Source organism: Acomys russatus, chromosome 9, assembly GCF_903995435.1.
Source record: "Acomys russatus chromosome 9, mAcoRus1.1, whole genome shotgun sequence".
Taxonomy (NCBI): domain Eukaryota; kingdom Metazoa; phylum Chordata; class Mammalia; order Rodentia; family Muridae; genus Acomys; species Acomys russatus.
In genome coordinates this window covers 33386046-33407926 of record NC_067145.1, presented here as the reverse complement: position 1 = coordinate 33407926, position 21881 = coordinate 33386046, and the positions used below count along the sequence as shown (strand labels likewise).

Here is a 21881-nt window from a genome sequence, read left to right as displayed (position 1 = left end):
TATTCATTTATTATGTATACAGTGTTCTGCCTGCACATATACCTGCAGGCCGGAAGAGGGCACCGGATCTCATTGTAGATGGTTGTGAGCCACCATGTGGGTGCTGGGAATTGAACTCAGGACCTTTGGAACAGCAGTCAGTGCTCTAAACCTCTGAGCCATCTCTCCAGCCCAATTACATTATTTCTTATCCATTGCATGTGCATGTGCGCATGCTCGCACACACATACACAGACATGAAAAGTCTGTAACAGTTAAATCTAGAAAAACAATTTACTTACTATCCTCTTTTATGATTCATGTATTCTGTCCTTTCTCATCTCCTGCTCTCCTTGCCTGTTCTCCTTTCTGCATGTTGTACTGTGTCAAGTCTTACATTTGCTTGCATAGATACACACGTACATTATAAACTAGGATTGGCATGTTTGGGAAACCATCAGCATTTTTCTTTGTGAGACTGAGTGACCTCACTTGCATTACAAGTCCATCCATTTTCTGGAAATTTTGTGATTTCATTTTTTTTTTCCTTCAGATGAGAATAGCACCCCATTGTATTTACCAGATTTTCATTATTCAGTTTTCTGTTGGTGGAAAACTAGACTGGTTCCATTTTTTCCTAAAATAATAAAACAGTAGTGAACATAGGGGTACAGCTCTCTTTATGATAGGGTAAAGATTTCTCTGCGTATACATCCAAGAGTGAAATAGCTGGGTTATGTGGTAGTTGTATTTTTTTTGGTAGTTGTATTTTTTAGTCTTTTGAGAAACCTCCAAAGTGATTTCCATCATGGATATATTAATTTGTACACAAACCAGCAGTAAATAAGGGCAGCTCTTTCACCAAGTCTCTAAAATCTGTCCATTTTCCTGGTGGTAGCAATTTTGCCTTGGATGAAGCAGCATATCAAAGCAGTTTTCATTTGCCTTTCCCTAATGGCTGAGGATACTGAACACTTAAATAGTCATTGGCCATTTGTAATTTTTTTTGAAAGCTGTCTATTCAATTCATTAGCCCATTTGTTGAGAGTTTTATTTCGTTTGTGTTTAATTTCTGGAATTCTTTGCGAACTCTGGGTATTAGCCCCTTTCTCAAATATAGCTCATGAAGATTTTCTCCCAGTCTATGGGTATGGTTAGTTTGGACAGATTAATAATAAACTCTGACTCACCAGTTATGTGTCAGTGTCACATTAAGGAAAGAAACAAAAACACTTCCTGTTGGTGTCACTTAAGCAAGAACATGCTCAGATTTGAATTCTCCGTTTCACTCCCCATCTCTTATCCTCTGCCTGTCTTCTATGAGTCTCAGTCTGTGCCTACCTGAATGCTGCCTTGTGAATCTATATCTGTATATGAGTCTGTTGGATGTGTCTATATGTACCTAACAAAAGGGCTTTGTTCTGTATGTATTGAACAGCACAGAAGGCAGCACATGGGAGATGGATTGAGGAATACTTTACAGAAATATTTGTATTTATTTATTTATTTATGTCCTTTGGTGTTTTGGCTGCATGTGTATCTATGTGAGGGTGTCAGATCACAGAGTTACAGACATGTGTGTGCTGCCATGTGGGTGCCAGGATTTGAACCTGGGTCCTCTGGAAAAGCAATCAGTGCTCTTTAACTGCTAAGCCATCTCTCCAGTCCCTTTCTTTCATTTACAGAAATCTTTAGTACACTTGACCAAGGGAATAAGTCACTGACTCCAACTGACTCAGATAAGCAATACTGTGAACACCATTGTTTATCAAGCGTGTTGCATTTATGATGCAAGATTACTTTCGACCTCTAATTTTTCTGTATTCAAATTATTATAATTTGCAAAAAATGCATTACTCAGGTCAAAGGCATAGAAGCTATTAATTGAAGGTGACAGCTATAGGTTGGTTGTTACATTGTACTCTTTTTTTTTTTTTTTTAAGATTTATTTATTTATTATGTATACAATGGTCTGCCTGCCTGTGTGCCTGCCCTCCAGAAGAGGGCACCAGATCTTATTATAGATGGTTGTGAGCCACCTGTGGTTGCTGGGAATTGAACTTATAACCTTTGGAAGAGCAGCCAGTACCCTTAACCTCTGAGCCATATCTCCAGCCCTACATTGTACTCTTAAAGACACGTTAAGCAAACGGGCTTGTCTTATTGCTGTGCAGAGACACCATGACCAAGACAACTCTTATAAAGGCAAAAATCTGATTGAAGCTGGCTCACAGATTCAGAGGTTTAGTTCATGGTGGAAGTCATGGCAGCATGCAGACAGACTGGGTGCTGGAGGAGCCAAGGGTTCTACATCTTGATCAGCAGAAGGCAGAAGGGGACTGCCATCCATAGACAGGCGGAGGCCCTGACTCCACACTGGGAAGAGCCTGAGCATAGGGAATCTCAAAACTTGCCTGCACAGTGACACACTTCAACAAGGCCACACCTCCTAATGGTGCCACTCCCTATGGTCAAGCCTTCAAACACTTGAGTCTATTGGGGTAAGACATATAAGGCTGAATACACAACAGGACAGCAGTCTTGTCTTAAGTGGCCTCAAGTTCCTCTATTAACTCTAGCTGTGATGTCCAGCAAAAGTTTCCATGTAAGTTATGTTTCTAATACATTACCACATATGGCCTGTGTGTATGCTCTGTTGACTTTCCTTTGCTGTGAAGAAACCTCAATATTGTGTAGTCCTGTCAGTTGATACTTGGGGCTAGTTCCTATGCTGTTGGTGTCCTGTTAAAAAGGTCAGTCCATCCAGATACCTTGAAGAGTATTCCCTATGTTTTTGTACAAAATTTCAGTTTTTGCATTAAGGTCTTTGATCAGTTTTAGTTAATTTTTGTACAAGGTGTGTTATTGAAAACACAAAATCCCAGTCATTCAGTTTTACCGATGAAGACAAAGGAGCCAGATGCTGGGGTGAAAACCTGCTAGGTCAGAGAGGCAGAGAAAGCACCCGGCTGACCTTCCTACTCCATCAATGCCCCAGAAGAAAAAAGCCCGTCTCCTCCACATTGTCTTAAATACCCTTCCAACTCAATGTCCCTCCTTTCTACTTCGTGTGTGTGTGTGTGTCTATCTGTCCTCCTGACTTCTCACTCACTGTTTATTCTTATGTTTACTCGCTGTCAACTGGTTGCTTCCTCTGCCTCTTGACCTATGGTTGACTTTATTTAGCCTTATTTACAGAAAGCTCTTGGGTTAAAGGTGTGTGTTAAGGCTGAGCCATATCACAATTACTTGTTTACAATAAACAGCCCTTGAGTTAAAGTTATATATGGTAGGGCTGAGCCATACCACAACTAGAAACATTTTTCCAGGTCACAATCTTGGGTTCACAATGTGATCAAATAGCCTGCCACAAAAGTGAAAAATATGAATTAAATTTCTGTCAGTGGATATCCAGTTTTGCAAATATTATTTGTTAGGCTATCTTTTCCCCAATGTATGTTTTTCTATCTTTGTCTAAAGTTAAGTAGGCATAGCTTTGTCAGTTAATTTCTGAGTTCTTTATTATATTCCACTTGTCTACCTGTATATTTTTATGCCAGTATTAGGCTATCACTATAGCTCTGTAGTATTTTGAGGTCAGGTATTATAATTCCCCCAACTGTAGTGTTACACTAGGACAGCAGTCTTGTCTTAAGTGGCCTCGAGTTCTTTTATTAACTCTGGCTGTGATGTCCAGCAAAAGTTTCAATGTAAGTTATGTTTCTTTTAGGACTGTTTTAGCTATACATGGTCTTTTCTGGTTCCATAAGAATTCTTTTATTGTTTTCATAGCCCTGTGAACTATGACATCATAATTTTATAGGTATTACCTTAAATCTGTAGATCAATTTTAGTAGTGCAGCTATTTTAGTAGTATTGCTTCCTTCGAGATGCTCCTAGAGAGGACCACTCCAGAGAATGCTTAAAGGCTTTGGGCTCAGGCTGAGGCTCCTGAGGGAGGGCGTAAATGATTCATAAGAAAAATTCTATAAATACAATATCCCCAGTTGTACAAATAACAAAAGCTCCCCAAGTGTGTGACACAGAGAGATCAAGGGCAAAAAATGGGGGGACCATACCACAATGATTGCATCACTCGACTCAGTTTTGCTGGAATGTTGTCAAACAGCTGTGCTGGCTTTATGACTTCCACTGTTCCCATTAGATATGGCTGTGCCAGTTACAACCGGAGGTGAGTTCATCTGTTAATTCTAATCAAAGAAACTTCCTGTAGCAGAAGATGAGAGATTAATACAGAGATGCGCAACTGGTCAGAGTCCAGAGAAAACGTCACTGTGGAGTGTTGAACACTAATTGGAACATCTCTATCACCTCTCCTCCCCTCTTGGTCTCAGGGATTATCACAGAGGATGGGATGGAAAGATTGCAAGAGCCAGAGATGCTAAATGACTACAGGAAAACAGTATTTTCAAGACATAACAAGGAAGTTGGACACATGAATTCATATGGGTTGCAACAGTATGTATGAAACAAGTACAAAATCAAGACAAAGTACCTTAAAGGATGTTTGATATCACTAGTCTCGGGTTCTTACTTAGCAGACATGGTAACAGTTCAAAGGCCAAGACTGGGGAGCGGGCAAGTGGTGACCTTAGGGCAGAGTCCTGTCATGGATTACCTTCCATACAAATCCTGCCCACCAGACAGTGCCTGGGGTAGCATGTTCCCATCCCTGTCCATGGCAGAGCCTCTGGGAGAGAGAAAGCTCTGGATCAGGAGCAAGTCAAAGGTCACACAAAAACTGGGGGGCACCCAAGGGCAGAACACTTGCCTAGATTGGCCACTGTCTATCCCTCTTGCTCTCTCTCTCTCTCTACCATGACCCTCCTATAAAGCTGGCCCCATTGTGACCTAGGAGCCAGAATGAGTTGCCCTATCCCAGGTGATAGGAATGAGAGAAGAGGATCGCACCATCCAGCTGTTCTTCAATACCTACCCATGCTACAGCTGAGAACCCGCAGCCCATAGGTACCTGCATTTATTTGCAACATTGCCTGCTTCGCTAGTTCATGCCTGGTTTTCAGGCAAACTTTTTTCTCCCTTTTGTGCAAAGAAGGACCTTGGGGGTAAGAGATGGCGAAGCTTCATGGGCCAGTAGTCTTAAAAACGGAAGAGTTGTCCGAGGGTACCTTCCCAAACAATCCTGGCCCTTGCACCTCTGGCTCCTAGGTATTAGGCAAAGAAAGGCTTTACCCTTGCTGGAGAGATGGCTCAGAGGGTAAGCGCACTGACTGCTCTTCCAGAGGTCCTCAGTTCAATTCTCAGCAACCACATGGTGGCTACAACCACCTATAATGTGATCTGATGCCCTCTTCTGGCGTGCAGGTGTACATGCAGACAGAACACCGCATACATAATAATAATTTTTTTAAAAAGAGAAAGAAAGGAAAGAAGAAAGAAAAACAAAGAAAGAAGAAAAGAAAAGAAAGGCTTCACCCAAAGACAACTGTCTCATCATTCAAGGGCAGCTCAGGATTTCTCTTCACTCAGATGTATTGGCTGCAATGGGCCGCAGCTGGGCAGAATATCTATTTGTAGTGTAAGCCTTAGGCTACTTATGTAAGTACCTTGAACTCAACCTCTTATTGGCCCCACATTGGGCAACAAAGCCAAATAGCTCTGCTTTCACCAGCAGGGTTCCATGAAACAGACAGAGGCCTCCACAGTTACAGCCAAACTGGTACCCAAGGATCAAAAATAGCCGTCAGATGACCACAAGGGCCAGTTTACCACTTTCTGTCCGGAGCCTAGAAGCAGCAGCAGCTAAAAATAGACACAAAACCCACGTGCTTTGGGAGGAATAGCAGGGACAGTACCATTCTGACCAGGGGCACAATGAGGTCGCTCCGTGTCATTTCTGCTGAAGCCTTGGTGTCCCACCCACAGCTGGCCCAGGAGAGCCTGGACAATGTAGCCTACAACCTCTACCCACTTCTGTTTAAGGCCAGTTACCTGCTAGAGCAGGCAGAAGTAACCCGTGCTGTGCTGAGTCACTGGCCACTAGAGGAGTTCCGACTGGCTGCGCTGCTGGGGCCAAACACTGACCACCCTGAAGATCTGCGTGATCGTGCCTGCAAGGCCTGCCTGGAGGCCTGTATGCAGGGCCTCGCTGACCATGTGCTGCTAAGTGGGAGAGACCGGCTTCGGGTAGCTGATTTCACAGGCATCCAGGATGTACAGGTGCAGCAATGTCCTTGTGGGAGGGCACTAGGCAGGTGGGGCCGTACCAAGGCCCTGGCCAGGACCTGCTGCCAGCTCCAAGAACAGCCCTGGATGACTGGACACCCCATTGAAGTTTTTGCTGACCTTTTTGTCACAGAAGGCAACTTTGATATGGTGGTGCGGGCCCTGAAGCCATCAGGCCCAGCCCCTCTGCAGGTCTGCTGCCCTTCACTCCGGGCAGACAGCCTAAGCCCTGGACAGCTCCTACAAGTGCTGGGCCTGGCTCGGCCAAGCAAGCTTAGGAAGTTGGAAGTAGTGCACAATGTACGTTTGCATGCTGGCCACGTGCAGCAGTTGCTGGCCCAGGTAGGCTTCCCTCAGCTGACCTCACTCACCTTGCCCACCAAGGCATTCGATGCACCCCCAACCTGTACCCCAACTCCAGAGGGTGAGGATCCCCTCCTCACCTCTATTGCCTGGGAGCTCAGCAGGATGAACCAGCTCACCGAGCTAAGTGTAGCTTTCTCTACACTGACTGGGAAGATCCAAACGTTGCTTAGGTAAGTCTCAGATGACTGGGAACAGGTTGGGTGGGGTAGAGCAGGCTGGAGTCACTGGGGAATAGGGATCCTCAGGAAAGATCCATCAGGAAAGAACCAGAGCACCGAGCCAACTTGAAAGACTCCTTTCAGTGAACAAAAGTCAGACAAGGAGGCTTCCCCATTAACTCCAGCACACAGGAGGCACAGGCAGCAGCATGTGAGGCCAACTACAAGCAGAAGCCTTATCTTAACAAAAACAAAGCCAAGGATGGGTAGGGTAGTTCAATGATGAGGCACTAGCAGGATCCTAGCCTTAGTTCTTAGCATCAGAGGAGAGAGGAGGAGAAAGAGGAAGAGGCAAGAGAAAGAGGAGGGAGCTAACTCGAAAGTAAACACCACAGAAATCACACCTTCAACTGACTAGTATATAACAAATTACTCAATACTGGTGTCTTAAAACACTTGCCCAGGTCAGAAGAGGCAGCATAGCTCGGCAGAATGAGGTTGTGTCAGCTGTTAGCGGGACTGTTCTCACCCGAAACCCTGACACTGCTGTCTCCATCTCAGCAACTCTGCTATGAAGAAGAGCAGGAGGGCAGCTGCCAGGTAGTGATGGGGTCAGGGTGGTTTCATGTGGAGAGTACTGTCTCAGCAGTAGGCTGTCATGTGGGACCATGTGTGGGCAAGCAGCAAGAACAGGGACAGAACAAAACCTCAATACGCGCTGCCTTGCTTAACAAGGGCAGTAAGAGGGATGCTTCCCCCCCAAAAAAGTCCAGGGTCCCAGAAAAATGTATATTCTCATGAACTCTGGGTGGGGACATTATTCCAGAGACACACCTCCCCCCACCCCACCCCCCAGCTGACACAGGATGCCTAGTGAATTCAGGATATGGAACCCAAATTCTGGCCGCTCGGCTTCCCTTCCCAGCCCTCAAATTATATTGGCTCTTTTGACAACGGGGTGACAGTAGCTTCTTTCAAGCTAATCCTTTTGCTGTTCCCATAGTCAGTGTTCAGATGCTCTGAGATCAGTTGCGTCATTTCCCTACCCAACTTGAAAGGTGGTGTTGGTCCACTTTAGGTTCAATTATTGATGGCTTAGCAGGCCCAGCAGCCATTGACTTCAGGAGAAACATGTGACTTTCACATGTCACAAACTACTTTGATTTTTTTTTTTTTAATTCTGCTTAAAAATACCAATCATTCTTAACTCATAAGCCACGTGAGATGACGTGTCGGCTGGAGTTCCTGGTGGGCTGCAGTTTGTGGTCTTTAAGATAGAGAAGTGGTTGGATTGTTCACTTCCACCCAAACTCTAGCTCACCTGGGACCCTCTAACATTTGTGATGCTTTTGCCTCCTCACAGCCCCTTGAAGACACCGCTGAGAGTGTTGGACCTAGCCAACTGTGCCCTTAATCATGAAGACATATCCTTCTTAGCAGACTGTAACCACACTGCCCACTTGGAGGTGCTGGACCTCAGTGGACACGACCTGGTACATCTGTATCCTTCTGCCTTCTTCAGGCTACTGAGCCAGGCTGCCCAAACGCTGAGAGTGCTTACCCTAGAGGAGTGTAACATCACAGACAACCATGTTAACATGATGATTCTGGGCCTCAGCCCTTGCAACCAGCTTCAGGAGTTCAAGTTCCTTGGGAACCCACTGTCAGCCAGCGCTCTCCAGCGACTTTTTACCGCCCTCTGCGAACTCCCGAGGCTGCGCCACATTGAGTTCCCAGTGCCAAAGGACTGCTACCCTGAGGGAGCCACTTACCCCCAGGATGAGCTGTCCGTGTCCAAATTCGACCAGCAGAAATACGACATGATCGCAGAGGATCTGCGAGCAGTGCTGCTCCGAGCTAACCGGGAGGACATCCAGGCCTCCACGCCTCTTTTCGGAAGTTTTGACCCAGACATTCACGAAACCAGCAATGAACTTGGTACTTTCTTGCTGCAAGCTTTCAAAACTGCTTTGGCAAACTTTTCCAGAGCGTTAGAACAAATGGAGTAGGCCCTGGAATCATGCCATCAGAGGCTGCATTTTTAGCGCCCTGAGGTCAGTCCTAGACCAGAAGATCAGGCTCAGCCATTTGTCACCAGCAGCAGCACTGCCACAAGGTTTCCTTAGTGAAAATTGCAGGCATATTCACTATATGCTGGAAGAGGAAGCCCAGATAATATAGATGAGATATGAGGCGCTCCTGCGTATCAGCACAGCAGGGTCCTAAAGCAGACAGGAGGCTGCCTCGAACCAAGGTAGAGAAAGTCAACACCAGAGCAGGATGTAGAGGGAGCAGGGGCAACATGGCTTTGATGCCGCCATGACAGGGAGGGAATGAGAAAACTCATCACAGAAAATGTATAAAAGCAGCAGCCTATAAAATAACTAATAGACACTGAAAATTAAAGTGAACCAGCCACCCCCTCCCCCCCAGCCTAGCGGTTTTTACTTATGTTCTTTCTGCTATACTTTTTTTTTTTTTTAAATCAGATGACATCTACCTACACAGAGATGTGTGGGATGGGGGTGGGGGTAAAATGTTTCCAATCAAAGCAGGTTTGCACCATCTTTTGGTGACTGAGGATGTCTAGCTGCTGAAATGCGCCCAGTGTTTCTTGGCATATCCTGCCCCTAAGACAGGTATGTCCAACCTGAACAATATATGCAGCCACAAGGGAGAGCGAGCGCAGCCTATTACACAATTATAAACTTATGACATTGAGAATTTTGTGAAATTTGTTGTGACTCAGTTACACAGTTTTCAAGCATGAGCTTTGTGGATGATAGCATGTTTGTAATGCACCCAAATCATTACTCCTCAGAATGGGGCGGCCTGGCCCTTTGCATTTCCTTTGAAGAACAAATCGCCACATGAGAAAGACCTGTTTAGACTTCATTTCCAGTATCTGCTTTTGCCATTTGGAAAATGATTAATTTGCCAATTAATTAAATGCTAATAAAATAGGTGTGGCTTAACGTATATATAGTTTATTTCATTAATCTGAATTTTAAAATTTAAATTATGAAAATAATTCTCTTGTGACAGAAGTAACAAACTTAGCTCTGTAACCATCTATGTACCAGCCAAGGGTCTGACACTTGACTTCAATTTGTGGTCCATGTGAGCCCTCTCCATAAGTACTTCTCCCTTCCAGGTCCGCCTGTGATACCTTCTTCCACAGGTAAGCCTTCCCAGGTCCTCCCACTCTCTCCTCCCCTAGATCTGTCTCCATACCAGGTACTTTCATTTGACCCCTGATCAGCAATAAAAACGTGTTACCAACAATTTCAGTTTAAAAACACAGAAGGCAGACTTAGGATGGAAGGTGGCCATGCCACAGACAACAAACAGTTGATGTGATTCCCACAAAAGATACATCTTACAGAAAGCCATGAAACAGTCTAAGGTCATATGGGCAGATCAGTGGAGTAACAGAAACTACATCCTAAGCAGTTTCCTTTAAGGATCTAAAGGCATTAGGAAACACAATTTAGAAAAACAATTTCTAAGATGTACCAGAAGAGCTATAAATGAAGCTGGCAAGGGCTGGCTTTGGCTGAGAGAGCCTGCTGCCAACTCTGCCAAGATGGCTCTGAGAACTTAATGTGGGATATAAAACATGAGCCCCAGTGCTCATAATCATCCAACAACTGAATTTCTGGGTAAGTATTTTGAAATTTGTCATATTTTTACAAAGAAAGAAATGCACAGGGTGGAAAATAGGATTTGAACATAAACTGACCACTTTATTCACTTCCTGCAATGGCCACTGACAAATAACCACATACAGGTTCCCAGTTCTGGAAATCAAACACCCACTCCAACAAAATACTACCTATGACCTAGGCAGATTACTTTTTCTGAATCATGGCTCCAGATCCCCATGCTCCAGAAAATAAGGCTTTGTAGAAACGCTCATGTAACAGACTTCATTCTGCATCATCTCACAAGGCTAATCCCTAACAGGTGTTGGGAACCTGGATGCTAGTAAGTGGTTCACCACTCCTAAACTGCTCGCAGGGTTTCAGTGATGTCTACCACTTGCCTTCTTGTGGGAATGGAACTGGTAGATAGAAAGGTCACAGGAATAGCTCTCATCCCATCAAAATCTTGATAGTTTCCGGTGAGCTTTCCTGTGAACCTGTCACGTTCCTAGTCACGCCCCTGAACTAAAGAACGTTCCCTGTGATTCTAGAGGCTCCACCTGGTTCCCTCTAGACTGGTTCTACTGATGTTCTCTGCTGGTTTTTATCTCTTTTGCTATTAATAAATCTTAGCTCTTAGTTGCTAAGGGCAACCACAGGTAGAGTCTTAGAAAACCATGGCAAGTCATAGAACCTAGGTAGTTTTGGAAATTACCATTTACAAGATAAATAATAGTATATAGCTCATAAAACCAGAGTAAGGGTCAACTCATGTAAGCTGTGTCTAAGTAATAAAAACTGTGACAATACATGTAAAATTATCAATCTAAGAGCTGTGATTCATACTTGTAATGCCAGCACTTGGAAGGGCGGGGGTAGGAAGACTGCATATACGAAGCCTACCTGGGCTATACAGCAAGACTCTATCTCGAAAGGATAATAAAAAGTCACAGAAGTAAAGGGAGACTATTACTTTTAAAATGACAAATATTACTGACTGCATATCAGTGCTAATAAATAACATGCGTATTGAATATAGGAACAGCTAAATTCTAAATATTCACTGGGGCACCAACTGGGCATAAGAAAAATTTATTTCCCCATTTCTTTGTGGGGAAAAAATGTTCCAAACAAGACAAGTTTAGGTAATATAAGTATTGTATTATCCAACAACTTCTAGATGGAATCAGGGAAGGGAGAACAATAATTGGAGGAGAGGTTAAAAACTGACAGAGCATCTCTTAGAGTAATGTATTTGAGCTTTACATTTTTATTTCCCCTAGAACTAAAATATACACTTGTATTTGTTCTGCTAAATATTAGCAGCTCAAAAATGCTTCAGAGAACATGACTCTCTAACAGCTGCAGCGCATTATAGAAAAACACTTATCTGCTCAGGCCTACTGCACTGATCAAAGGGTGGAGAGAGTTGAGTTCTCACAAAGGACCATATTTAGTGGCAAGGGGACAGAGTAAATATCAGAGATCCCAAAATAACAGACTGTAATGGTAAGTGACCCATTCTGGCCTTGGTTTCATTTCATTCTTATTTTTCTAGTATGACCTTCTCAACTTTCTTAAATTTTTTAAGTTCAACAAGCAGTTCCCAATATTTGAGATACATCCACATGAGCTTCCCATTTTGGCGTTTGTTGGTGTTCCAGACATCTCCACAATGCTTATCATGCCTAAATATGTCAGATAAGCCAGCTGCCATCTCTAGGTCAGCAGCCACTGGATCAGCAGACGCACGCACCAGTAAGCTCTTCTCCAGCTTCAGCCGTGTGCTACGGGGCAGAACCAGGCTACAGTAGATGTTCTGGCGTTCCTCAAGAGCCTCTCCCACCTCCTTCAGCACAAGCTGAGCTCTCCTCTGCCAGGCATGCTCTTCTTCCAGGCAGTTCAGATAGACACTTCTCAGAGGCTGCAGCTGTCTTTTTTCTTGCATTATCTGAGCCCGTTCCTGTTCAAGAAGCTTCTTTTCTTCTGCCAACTTACGCCCTTGAGAGATAAGTGCTTCTCGAAAACTAGTTGTTCTGTTTTGCTCTTTTTCCAGTTCCAGAGACAGCTGAGCCAGGGCACGCCGGTGCTCTGAGATCACAGCACGGTATTTCGCCTCAAGATCCTGTTGGAAAGCAGCTGTCCTATGAAGATAAGCTTCTCTTGCCTTTTGTATCTCCTTCTGGGATTCTCTAGACCAAATCCAACCTGACATGAATAAAAGAGATGAGGAAGACATATGAAGAGGCACAACTAAAATATACAGCACACACAGTAACGATAGCATTTCAGTAAGAGCCTAAGGACTCAAAGGTGCCAAGACACTGAAACTTTATAGACAACAAAATAGGTGAAGTTCTTATCCTAAAATCAGGCTAGTGCTGGCACCTAGAGCAGCACACGTCCCTGTTCTGGTGTCCAACTCCCACGGCTAGAACATTTGGCATTGTTTTCTTTGCTCTAGAATCTATCAGTTATGTGCTCTGCCTCAGTGCTCCATGACTTATTGCCAGTGGCTTAAAAGTAACATGGGTAGGCTTCAACTATTGTTGGAAGCCCAATTACCATCCATATACAGCTTAAGTCTGGTGGCGTTGCTGTTATGTTCTATAAAAATAAAGCGAAGAAGTGCAACCTGAGGTTGGACTTGGTAGCAAATCCCAGTACTTGGGAGGCTGAGTGAAAGGAGAATTCCAAGCCCAACGCCAGCCTGGAGATCCAAATTGTGTAGGTGTCAAAGCAAATTGAATCGAGGAAGAACAGAGATTTTAGTGTTATCTGAAAAAGACTTTAAGACAGCCACGTAACTTAATACCTCCAGTTAGATAACATTCTGGGCTGGGCCAGCTGGTTCCCAGATAAGTGGTTACCAAGTTTCAGAGGAAACTGTGGCCATGAAGTGGCCAGGTGTCCCTTCATAATGTGATGTTATCTTGCCTGTGCCAAACACAAAATCTTGAGTCCCACATTCAGTCTGTATAAAGTACCATTGGGAAAACTGAGTAAGTGATACCAACCTCTCTGTGTTACTTATCACAGTTGTATGTGGTCTACAATGGTCTTAAAACTGTCGCTTTTGAGTTGTGCTAAGTGATTAAGCTTAGTATACCAAATACTTCACCTCTTAGATCTAAGACAGTTTCTTTTCTATGCAAAAGAAGAAAAGAGGTGAGGGAGGGAGGGATGAGGGAAGAAGGGGAAAATGAACAGAGAAATAGGGAATGAGAAAGAAGGCACAGCAGAGACAAAGAGATATAGGCCTTCCAAAGAGTGAAATACCACACACACTTCGAGGGAAGCACAAATTTACTACTTTCTGAATTGTATCAAAAGTTATGAAATTCGGGGCTATGGATGCGGCTCAGTGATGGCCTTCTTTCCTAGTGTACACAAGACCTTGGGTCTGATCATGAGAAGCACAAAGAAAGGAAGAAAGAGGGAAGGAGGAGTGGGAAGAGGGGAAGAAGGGGGGACCGGTCATGAAACTTACATCATCAGACTACGGGTAGAGTCTCATTCATCAGTGACTGTTAGTCAAGGCATTCGTTCATCTGCTGTTACTTCAAGATCGCGATGAAGGCTAGTGAGCATTATAGGTTGCAACATACCTTCCAAACATGTGGTGACTTACTTTAGAAAACTCTTAAAGAATGCAACATTAAAAACTAGCAATAGTCTAGACTGTCCTGGCATACACCCATAACGCCAACAAGTGAGAAGCTGAGGCATGAGGGTTGTGAGTTTAAGGGCAGCACAGTGAGAGCCTGACTTAAAGTAACAAACAAAAAACCCACAGAGTTACCTTTGAATACATTATTTAACCAGGATAATCAATACAGAAACATAAAATATTCCTCAACTCTTCTCAGGACAAAACACATCAACTTGAACATCCAAAAAAGAAAAACAAGAATTTGAAAGTTATACGTTGGTATTAATGTTTGAAAAACACATGGAAAACGAAAGGGCCTCTTCCAGTCTCAAAGCTAACTCACTTACTCAAAGTGACTAACACCACTGATGGATAAGAATCTACTTATAATAAATGTAGTGTGATTGTAAGGCTTCCAAGGTACTCAAAGAAGCACAGCATTAGATGCCTTTTATGCTGAACACTGCACTGGAAGAGGATGACAGGCAGGAGTCTTTAAACAGCACCCTCTGGGATGGATCAGGACTAGCAGCAGGCAATGCCCAGATCTTTCCACTTCCTCCATGGCAAACTTCTGAACTGAGAAACTCAGGTACATAAAACGCTACTGTATAAAAACAATCACTATACATATTTGCTTTTGATTTATTGAATCATCAGTCTGTCATATTCTTAGATGACAACCAGAACCACAGGACATGAGAAATATAAACCAGCTCTTGCACAGCAGTGATGTGCTCCCATCATACGTACACAGTTAGAAGCTAGGTTTTTCTCAAATTTTCTTTCACCACACTCACAGATAACACACATGCATATACATACTGTAGTCTATAACCAGTAAAAGTCTTAGTGGTGTTCTGTTAAGGTAAATGTGAGAATTTCTAGCCTGCAGAGTAGTTTTCATGGGCAAACTCACCCAAATACTGATTAAAAAAAAAAAAACTAAACATAATAAATATGTCTTTAAAAAAATACTAAACATATATCCTAACTGGTTTTCTTTCAGGTCAGTTTCTCTGTCAGTCCTGAGGAAAGCAATTAAGGCAAGAAGTTCCCTTAGAACATTGATGCATAAGAGACAGCTAAAGCTTATTAAAACTAACTAATACCGAATGCATTTGTTTTATTTAATTATCACAATGTACTGAGGCCCAAGCTTCCTTCTGTGAACAGGCAAACTAATAATCAGAACAGTTTATTCTGTCAAAGTCACTGTATAGGATAAAACTCCAATGTATTGGTCAAGTCCGAAAGCTGATCTTCTGGTATCCAGCCTCTGCAGCAACCCACTCCTGGAATAATTTGGACCAGGAAACAGAAATGTCAAGAAAATCAATACTTACGAAATGCTGCCAATCCCAGCATTGGCACCAATAGGGCATAATTCCACTTGCTTCCATCACCCCCATCAGCCCTGGGATTGGGCTGGATGTTCCAATTTGGGGGGTCGTTTAAGTTATTCATGGAGCTATCCCTTGAAGAAAATGAAAAAGACACTAACTATATAAAAGGAACAGAGTATAACTGTTATGATTATATCATCTATATACATTTTTTTTTATTCAAGAAAACATTTTTCAGCTTTATGTGCTCCACAACATTGCATATACTATGTGATCTCAAGAAACAAGTCATGCTGGGTGTGGTGGTGCACGCCTTTAACCTAGCATTGGGGGTAGGGGGCAGAGGCAGGCAGATCTCTGTGAGTTCGAGGCCTGCCTGCTCTACAGAGTTCCAGGACAGCCAGGGATATTACACAGAGTAAGGCACAGTGTAGTGAGAAAGGCATGTCTCAAGTAAAGTACAAGTAGAATGTGGTGCGTTCTCTTTTCATGTTTAGCTATATGGTGGTTTGTGATGTTTAAATTTAGTGTAGTGCGTATTTATAAATCTATTTTATTGGATTCCTTACACCTCTCTCTTCCTTCTCCACCCCTATCCTTTCCAATACCTGAACACCAGGTAGGAGAGAAAGAAGGTTAGTGGGGGGAGGGGGCAGAGTTCTCTTAGACTACTTTCTGCTGTTTAAGGTCACTGGGCTCCTTGGGTAAGTCCAATCTTCGTTTCAGGACGTCTTTGACTTCTCATCAAACTGTTAACAGCCAACAAGAACAGCAGGGAGGACCCTCCCCTCCCCTCCCCCAGTCTCGCTCCTGGCTCTGATATTTATACCCTCTCCTGAGTCCTCAGTTTTAAACTATCTGCAACTGGCAAAGAGCCTCTCTCAGAGCCAGCATGAGGCAAATTGTTTGCTGCTGTGGACAATCTTTATCAGGCCCATAGCTCACACCTTGGATTAAAACAAAAACATGCTTACATAATATGACTGAGTTTTAAAAAGACATCAAAACTTCTACTACACTTATGTCTACTGTACACTACACAATTGAGAGAAAGCATCTCAGCATGCCCGGCTAATTGATTAAACATCATTTTAGGTGTGCCTGTTTTTGTATGACTGGTAAGCATTAAATGCTTACACTGACTACTCACAATAAATCAAATGTTCTCTTACTCAACACATACCTTTACAAGCCCTAGAAAATTATGGCTGACAATGAGTTACAGACGCTATAATAGTTTCACGCTATACTGCCTAGTAATGTCACAGGAGGCTCAGCTCACGCTCGGATTTACAAAAAATTGGAGTCCTCTATCAGCACATTTCTCAGAATATGTCTCCATTATTAAGTGATGCATGACTATACACGTTTCTTTTTTTTTTTTTAAACAAGTTAAAAAAGCTTATTATTATTATTATTTTTTAATGTATTATGAGTGCTCTATCTGCATGTATACCTGCATGCCAGAAGAGGGCATCAGATCTCAGTACAGATGGTTGTGAGCTACTATGTGGTTAGAGGAATTGAACTTAGGGCCTCTGTAAGAGCGGACTGTGCTCTTAACTGCTGAGCCATCTCTATAGCCCCTGGCTAAACATCTTTCTTATTGGTTGTGTCTGTAAGACCCTAATACAACTGTACATAGACAACAATAAAAGTGAATGTACAATAGACATTTGCTTTTTATGAGCTAGGTTTTGAAGAATAAGCAGCTTTCTACAGACAAAAATAGAAGAAAAGCAGCCTACATGCTGGTCGTGATCAGGATTACAGAGATCCCTTGCTTCACTTTAGAGTGTAACTCCCGAACCAGGCCGGAGACCAATATTATCATGAATTTACTAGTTTACAAAATATTTGTACTAGCTAGGCATGGTGGTGCATGACTTTAATTCAAGAATTCAGAAGGGATAGGCAGGTTGATATCTTTGAATTTGAGGATAGCCTGGTCTACACAGTGAGTGTAGAGAGACCCTGTCTCAAATAAATAAAAATAAACTTAAATTGGGCCCAGGGGTCCCGCTCAAACTAAGGCACCAGCCAAGGACAATACAGGCGGTAAACTTTAAACCCCTACCCAGATCTAGCCAATGGTCAGAACATTCTCCACAGCTGAGTGGAGAGTGGGATAGGACTTTCTCATGTACTCTGGTGCCTCACATTTGACCATGTCCCCTGGAGGGGGAGACCTGGTGGCACTCAGAGGAAGAACAGCAGGTTACCAAGAAGAGACTTGATACCCTATGAGCATATACAGGGGGGGGTATTCCCCTCAGGAACAGTCATAGGGGAGGGGGAATATGGGAAAAGGGGAGGGAGGGAAGAATGGGAGGATACAAGGGATGGGATAAACATTGAGATGTAACAAGAATAAATTAATTTAAAAAATTAAAAAAGAAAAAAAGAAAAAAAAAACTTAAAAAAAGTAACCATATTAGATGGGTGTTCTCATAATGTAAAGTTATAAAAACATTCAGCTTCCCTATATGTACCCTTACAAATACAATAATCACAAAATAAGAATGTTTTTAAACAAACTTTAACATGTAAAAATAAGGAATGATGAGCAATAAATATATAATCATAATATATAGCTCAGAACTTAATGGTTTGGAAACCATAGAATCAAGGAGTTTGGTAGAAGGTAGGGAAGAAGGCTCAGTGGATAAGAGCCATCTCCCTAGAGGACCTGAGTTCAATTCCCAGAACCCACATGGCAGCTCACAGCTGTCTGTAATTCCAGTTCCAGGGGATCCAACCCCCTCACACAAAGGCAAAATACCAATGCACATAAAGCAAAATTAAATAAAAAGCGTTTTAAAAGCTTGGTAGATGCCTAATTTAGAAAGATACATACTAACTTACTTGTTTTTAAATACCAAAATTTAATGTAAACTTAGATATTTGCAATAAATTATAACACAGTATTACTTTTTCCATCTGCAAAGCATAGATGTTCAAACTAAGGTGTTCACAATATAAAAGAGTAGATAAAAAGTCTTAAACATATGATCTCTCGATTATATATTTGTAATTACATGCTCAGAATAATAGACTTAATGTTAATTTGAAAGCTATAAATCTTTTTTTTATTAATTTATTCATATTACATCTCGATTGTTAGCCCTTCCCCTGTTTCCTCTTCCCTATGTCTGTGACTGAGGGAGACCTCCTCCCCCTATATATGCTCTCAGAATATCAAGTCTCTTCTTGGTAACTAGCTATCCTTCCTCTGAGTGCCACCAGGTCTCCCCATCCGGGGGGACATGGTCAGAAAAGGGCACCAGAGGTTCGTGTGAGAGTCAGATCTCACTCTCCACTCAACGGTGGAGAATATCATGTTCGTCAGCTAGGTCCTGGTAGGGGTTCGAAGCTTACTGCCTATATTCTCCTTGGCTGGTGCCATAGTTTGAGGAGGACCCCAGGATCCAGATCTGCCTGTCATAAAGTTCTTCTTGTAGGTTTCCAGGACCCTGTGGGTCCTACTATTTCCTCTTTCTTCCATGCTACTCTTGCCTAAAGTCTTAATCGGATATCCTCTCCTCTGACCCACTTTCTTGGTAAGTAAAGATTTTCATGGTACGTATCCCTTGGACTAGTGTTTTGATATAAGTGAGTATATACCGTTTGTCTCTTTTTGGAAAGCTATAAATCTTAAGAAGAACCCATAACAAGAGTATTTTCCTTTATTTCAGTAATATATAATTTTAACAAATTTCACTATTCTAATGACCTCTAGTGAATTAAAAAAATATGACTATAAGTAGCATATATTTTACATAGAAATGTTTTTCTTTCTTTCATTTTTTTTTTTCGAGACAGGGTTTCTCTATGCAGCCTTGGCTATCCTAGACTGACTTTGTAGACTAGGCTGGCCTTGAACTCACAGTAATCTGCCTGCCTCTGCCTCCTGAGTGCTCGGATTAAAGGTGTACACCACCATGCCCGGCCCAGAAATGTCTTTTGCACTCATAAATTATCATTTTAAATATATCCTCATCATATCTTATGGATTAATATAAATAAAGGGGTAAAATAAATATCATTTTTATAAAATAGAAAAAATCAGATTCCTTTGTAAATGTCTTGTTACTAATAAAATTTCAAATAAGATTACTCAGAATGAACATCAAATCTTGAAAAAAAATCTTTTAATCTGGATAAGAGGAGATAAAATTTTATTTATAGTTATACAAAGTAACTATATATAGCATATATTATAGTATGCATTAGAAAGTATAAAACAGCCAGGTGTGGTGGCACACACTTGTAATTCTAGCACTTGGGGAGGCAGAGGCAGGTGGATCTCTGTGAGTTCGAGGCCAGCCTGGTCTACAAAGCGAGTCCAGGACAGCCAAGGCTACACAGAGAAACCTTGTCTCAAACAACCAAACCAAACTAACAAAAAAAGAAAGTATAAAACATTTAAAAGTACATATAGCTGTATCAATAGCAATTCTATTTTTAATGAGATATTTTAAAAGTTCAGATTCAGCACTCTTTAAATAAATTTGTCTTATTTGTATTTAAAGATACAGCCTTAGGTTTGATACCAAATGCCAATAAAAATAAACAAAGATACAAATACTAATAACATGACTTGAGGTCGCATAAGGCCTATGTAATATGCCTAAGTCAAGCTTTTACATACGCATATATAAAAATCTTGCTTCAGTTACTAGGATATATACTAACTTAAAGCCGGTAACTCTCAAAAACCTCCTCCTAAGTATAGCCATCCCTCAGCTATCTGTTGGGAAGGCCCAGCAGATACCAAACGCTTTGAAGACAGTCAAGGCTCCCATATAAAATGTTGTGTTTGAATATACTCTGCTCAATATTTTAGATTCTCTCTAAATCATCAATATCTAATAAGGAAATGACACTTAAGTAGTTGATACGCTTTATTTTCCCCTTGTTTAAAAAAGTCTGTACATATTCAGAACAGACAACATTTTTTCCCCCAAATGTATTTGATTTGCAGTTGGTTGAACTCACCAACGCAGAACCCTTGTAGGGCCAGCTGCCATATTTATTCCTCTCACACCAATAATACCCATTTCTGAGTTATAAAGCCCAAGGAAATAATTCAAAACATAAAGAGTTGCACATAAATATATTTCGTATATTTCCTTATTAATCAGTAGAAAATCAAAGAGAAAAATGTGAATGGTTCATTCAAAATTTAAATAATTCAAAATTATGTTCATAAAGATTGTGCACCAAGAGGAAGATTTTAATCTAATATTCAGTGAAAATTCAGGAGACACAATTATTGGTTTATGTTGTTGTTGTGTGGGAAGTGGACAGGGCTAGCTTCCCTGAGCAGAAGCCTTCTCCCTGCCCTATGCTTAATCAGCTTGAAGTCAACTTCCCTGAGAGCTCACTTCCCTGAGATCCAAACAAAAGCTCACCTTATCAGATTAGGGCCAGCGTCCCCTCACCCAGCTGTGTGGGAGACCCCGCAGTGTAACAGCTACAGCAGACGAAATGTCTACTAGAGTCCCCCTGCAGCATGGCTCAAAGCTCCTCTGCCCTATACCTTATCAATTAAGGCCAACTTTCCCTCTGCCCCTTACCCACTTATGTGATGCCAAGGCTGAGAAAGTCCCGCTTGTGGTTTCTGCTTTTAAAAACCTTGTATTCTAAGGAATCAAGGCTGCCCAACTTCCTCAGTCTCTGGGCAACCGACAGTCCTTGCTCCGGAGCAAGATCAATAAAAAAGACCCTGTGTACATTACATCTGACTGGTCTCTGGTAGTCTGTGAAGTTTCGTGACTTGGGCATTACAGTTGTCGTTTGGTTTTTCGAGACAGTGTTTCTCTGTGTAGTCCTGGCTCTCCTGGACTCAGTATACCAGGCTAGCCTCGAACTCACAAAGATCCACCTGCCTCTGCCTCGGGGTGCTGCGATTACAGGCATGCACCACTCCATCCGGCTTACTTTTTATGCCATCTAATTCCACCAAAATTTTTATCTATTTCACTAGAAAAATAGAAATACTATCCGAATCTGATCAAATCAGAGTGAGTTTGCAAGAAGGGATGCTAGCCATGATCTAAGCAGCTTTCGCAAGTACAATAGGCCGGGCCCCGAGCTTCCCAGCCGCTGAAACGACGACGAACGCTTTGGAAATTGTTTCTGGTTCCGTATTCCGGCTTCTGCGCACCCCAGGGCAGCTGCTCCTGGTCCAGCCACCAAGGGGATCGTTCGTAGCCATTCCAGAAGTCCAGGGCGGTATGTCCCGCCCATTCCTTGAGACTTAGCGCCCAACAAAATGGGTTTTTATGGGGCTGCCCTTGCGGCCCCTAGGATCCTACCTCCGAAGGTCCGGATCCTCCAGCCCTTTCTATCTTAGCAAACTCGAAGAACCACCCGAGAAGGACTTTAGACTTTTGTACCCCACTTACCCTTGGAGCGGAGCCCATCAGCGAAGCGGGCACCCTACCTCAAAGGCACTGCCACCCCCGTCTTTGCAGTGCGCACGCGCACCACCACTCACAGGAGCCGGAGGGGCGTAGTACGCAGA

The 21881-nt window shown here is 42.6% G+C and overlaps 2 protein-coding genes across 2 annotated transcripts; one reads left to right on the top strand and one right to left on the bottom strand.

The window, feature by feature from the left end:
- The first annotated feature begins 5769 nt into the window (after positions 1–5769).
- Lrrc14b (leucine rich repeat containing 14B) lies at positions 5770–8765 on the top strand. Its single transcript, XM_051151100.1, has 2 exons — positions 5770–6722; positions 8074–8765. Exons 1-2 carry the CDS (start codon positions 5836–5838, stop codon positions 8717–8719), a joined length of 1533 nt encoding a protein of 510 aa, XP_051007057.1. The 5' UTR covers positions 5770–5835; the 3' UTR covers positions 8720–8765.
- Positions 8766–11829: 3064 nt separating this feature from the next.
- Positions 11830–21881, bottom strand: Ccdc127 (coiled-coil domain containing 127). The gene is made up of 3 exons (XM_051151099.1): positions 21763–21881; positions 15353–15483; positions 11830–12562 (listed from the first exon to the last, which is right to left on the bottom strand). The coding sequence occupies exons 2-3, from the start codon at positions 15471–15473 to the stop codon at positions 11901–11903; spliced, it is 783 nt and encodes a 260-aa protein (XP_051007056.1). The 5' UTR covers positions 15474–15483; positions 21763–21881; the 3' UTR covers positions 11830–11900.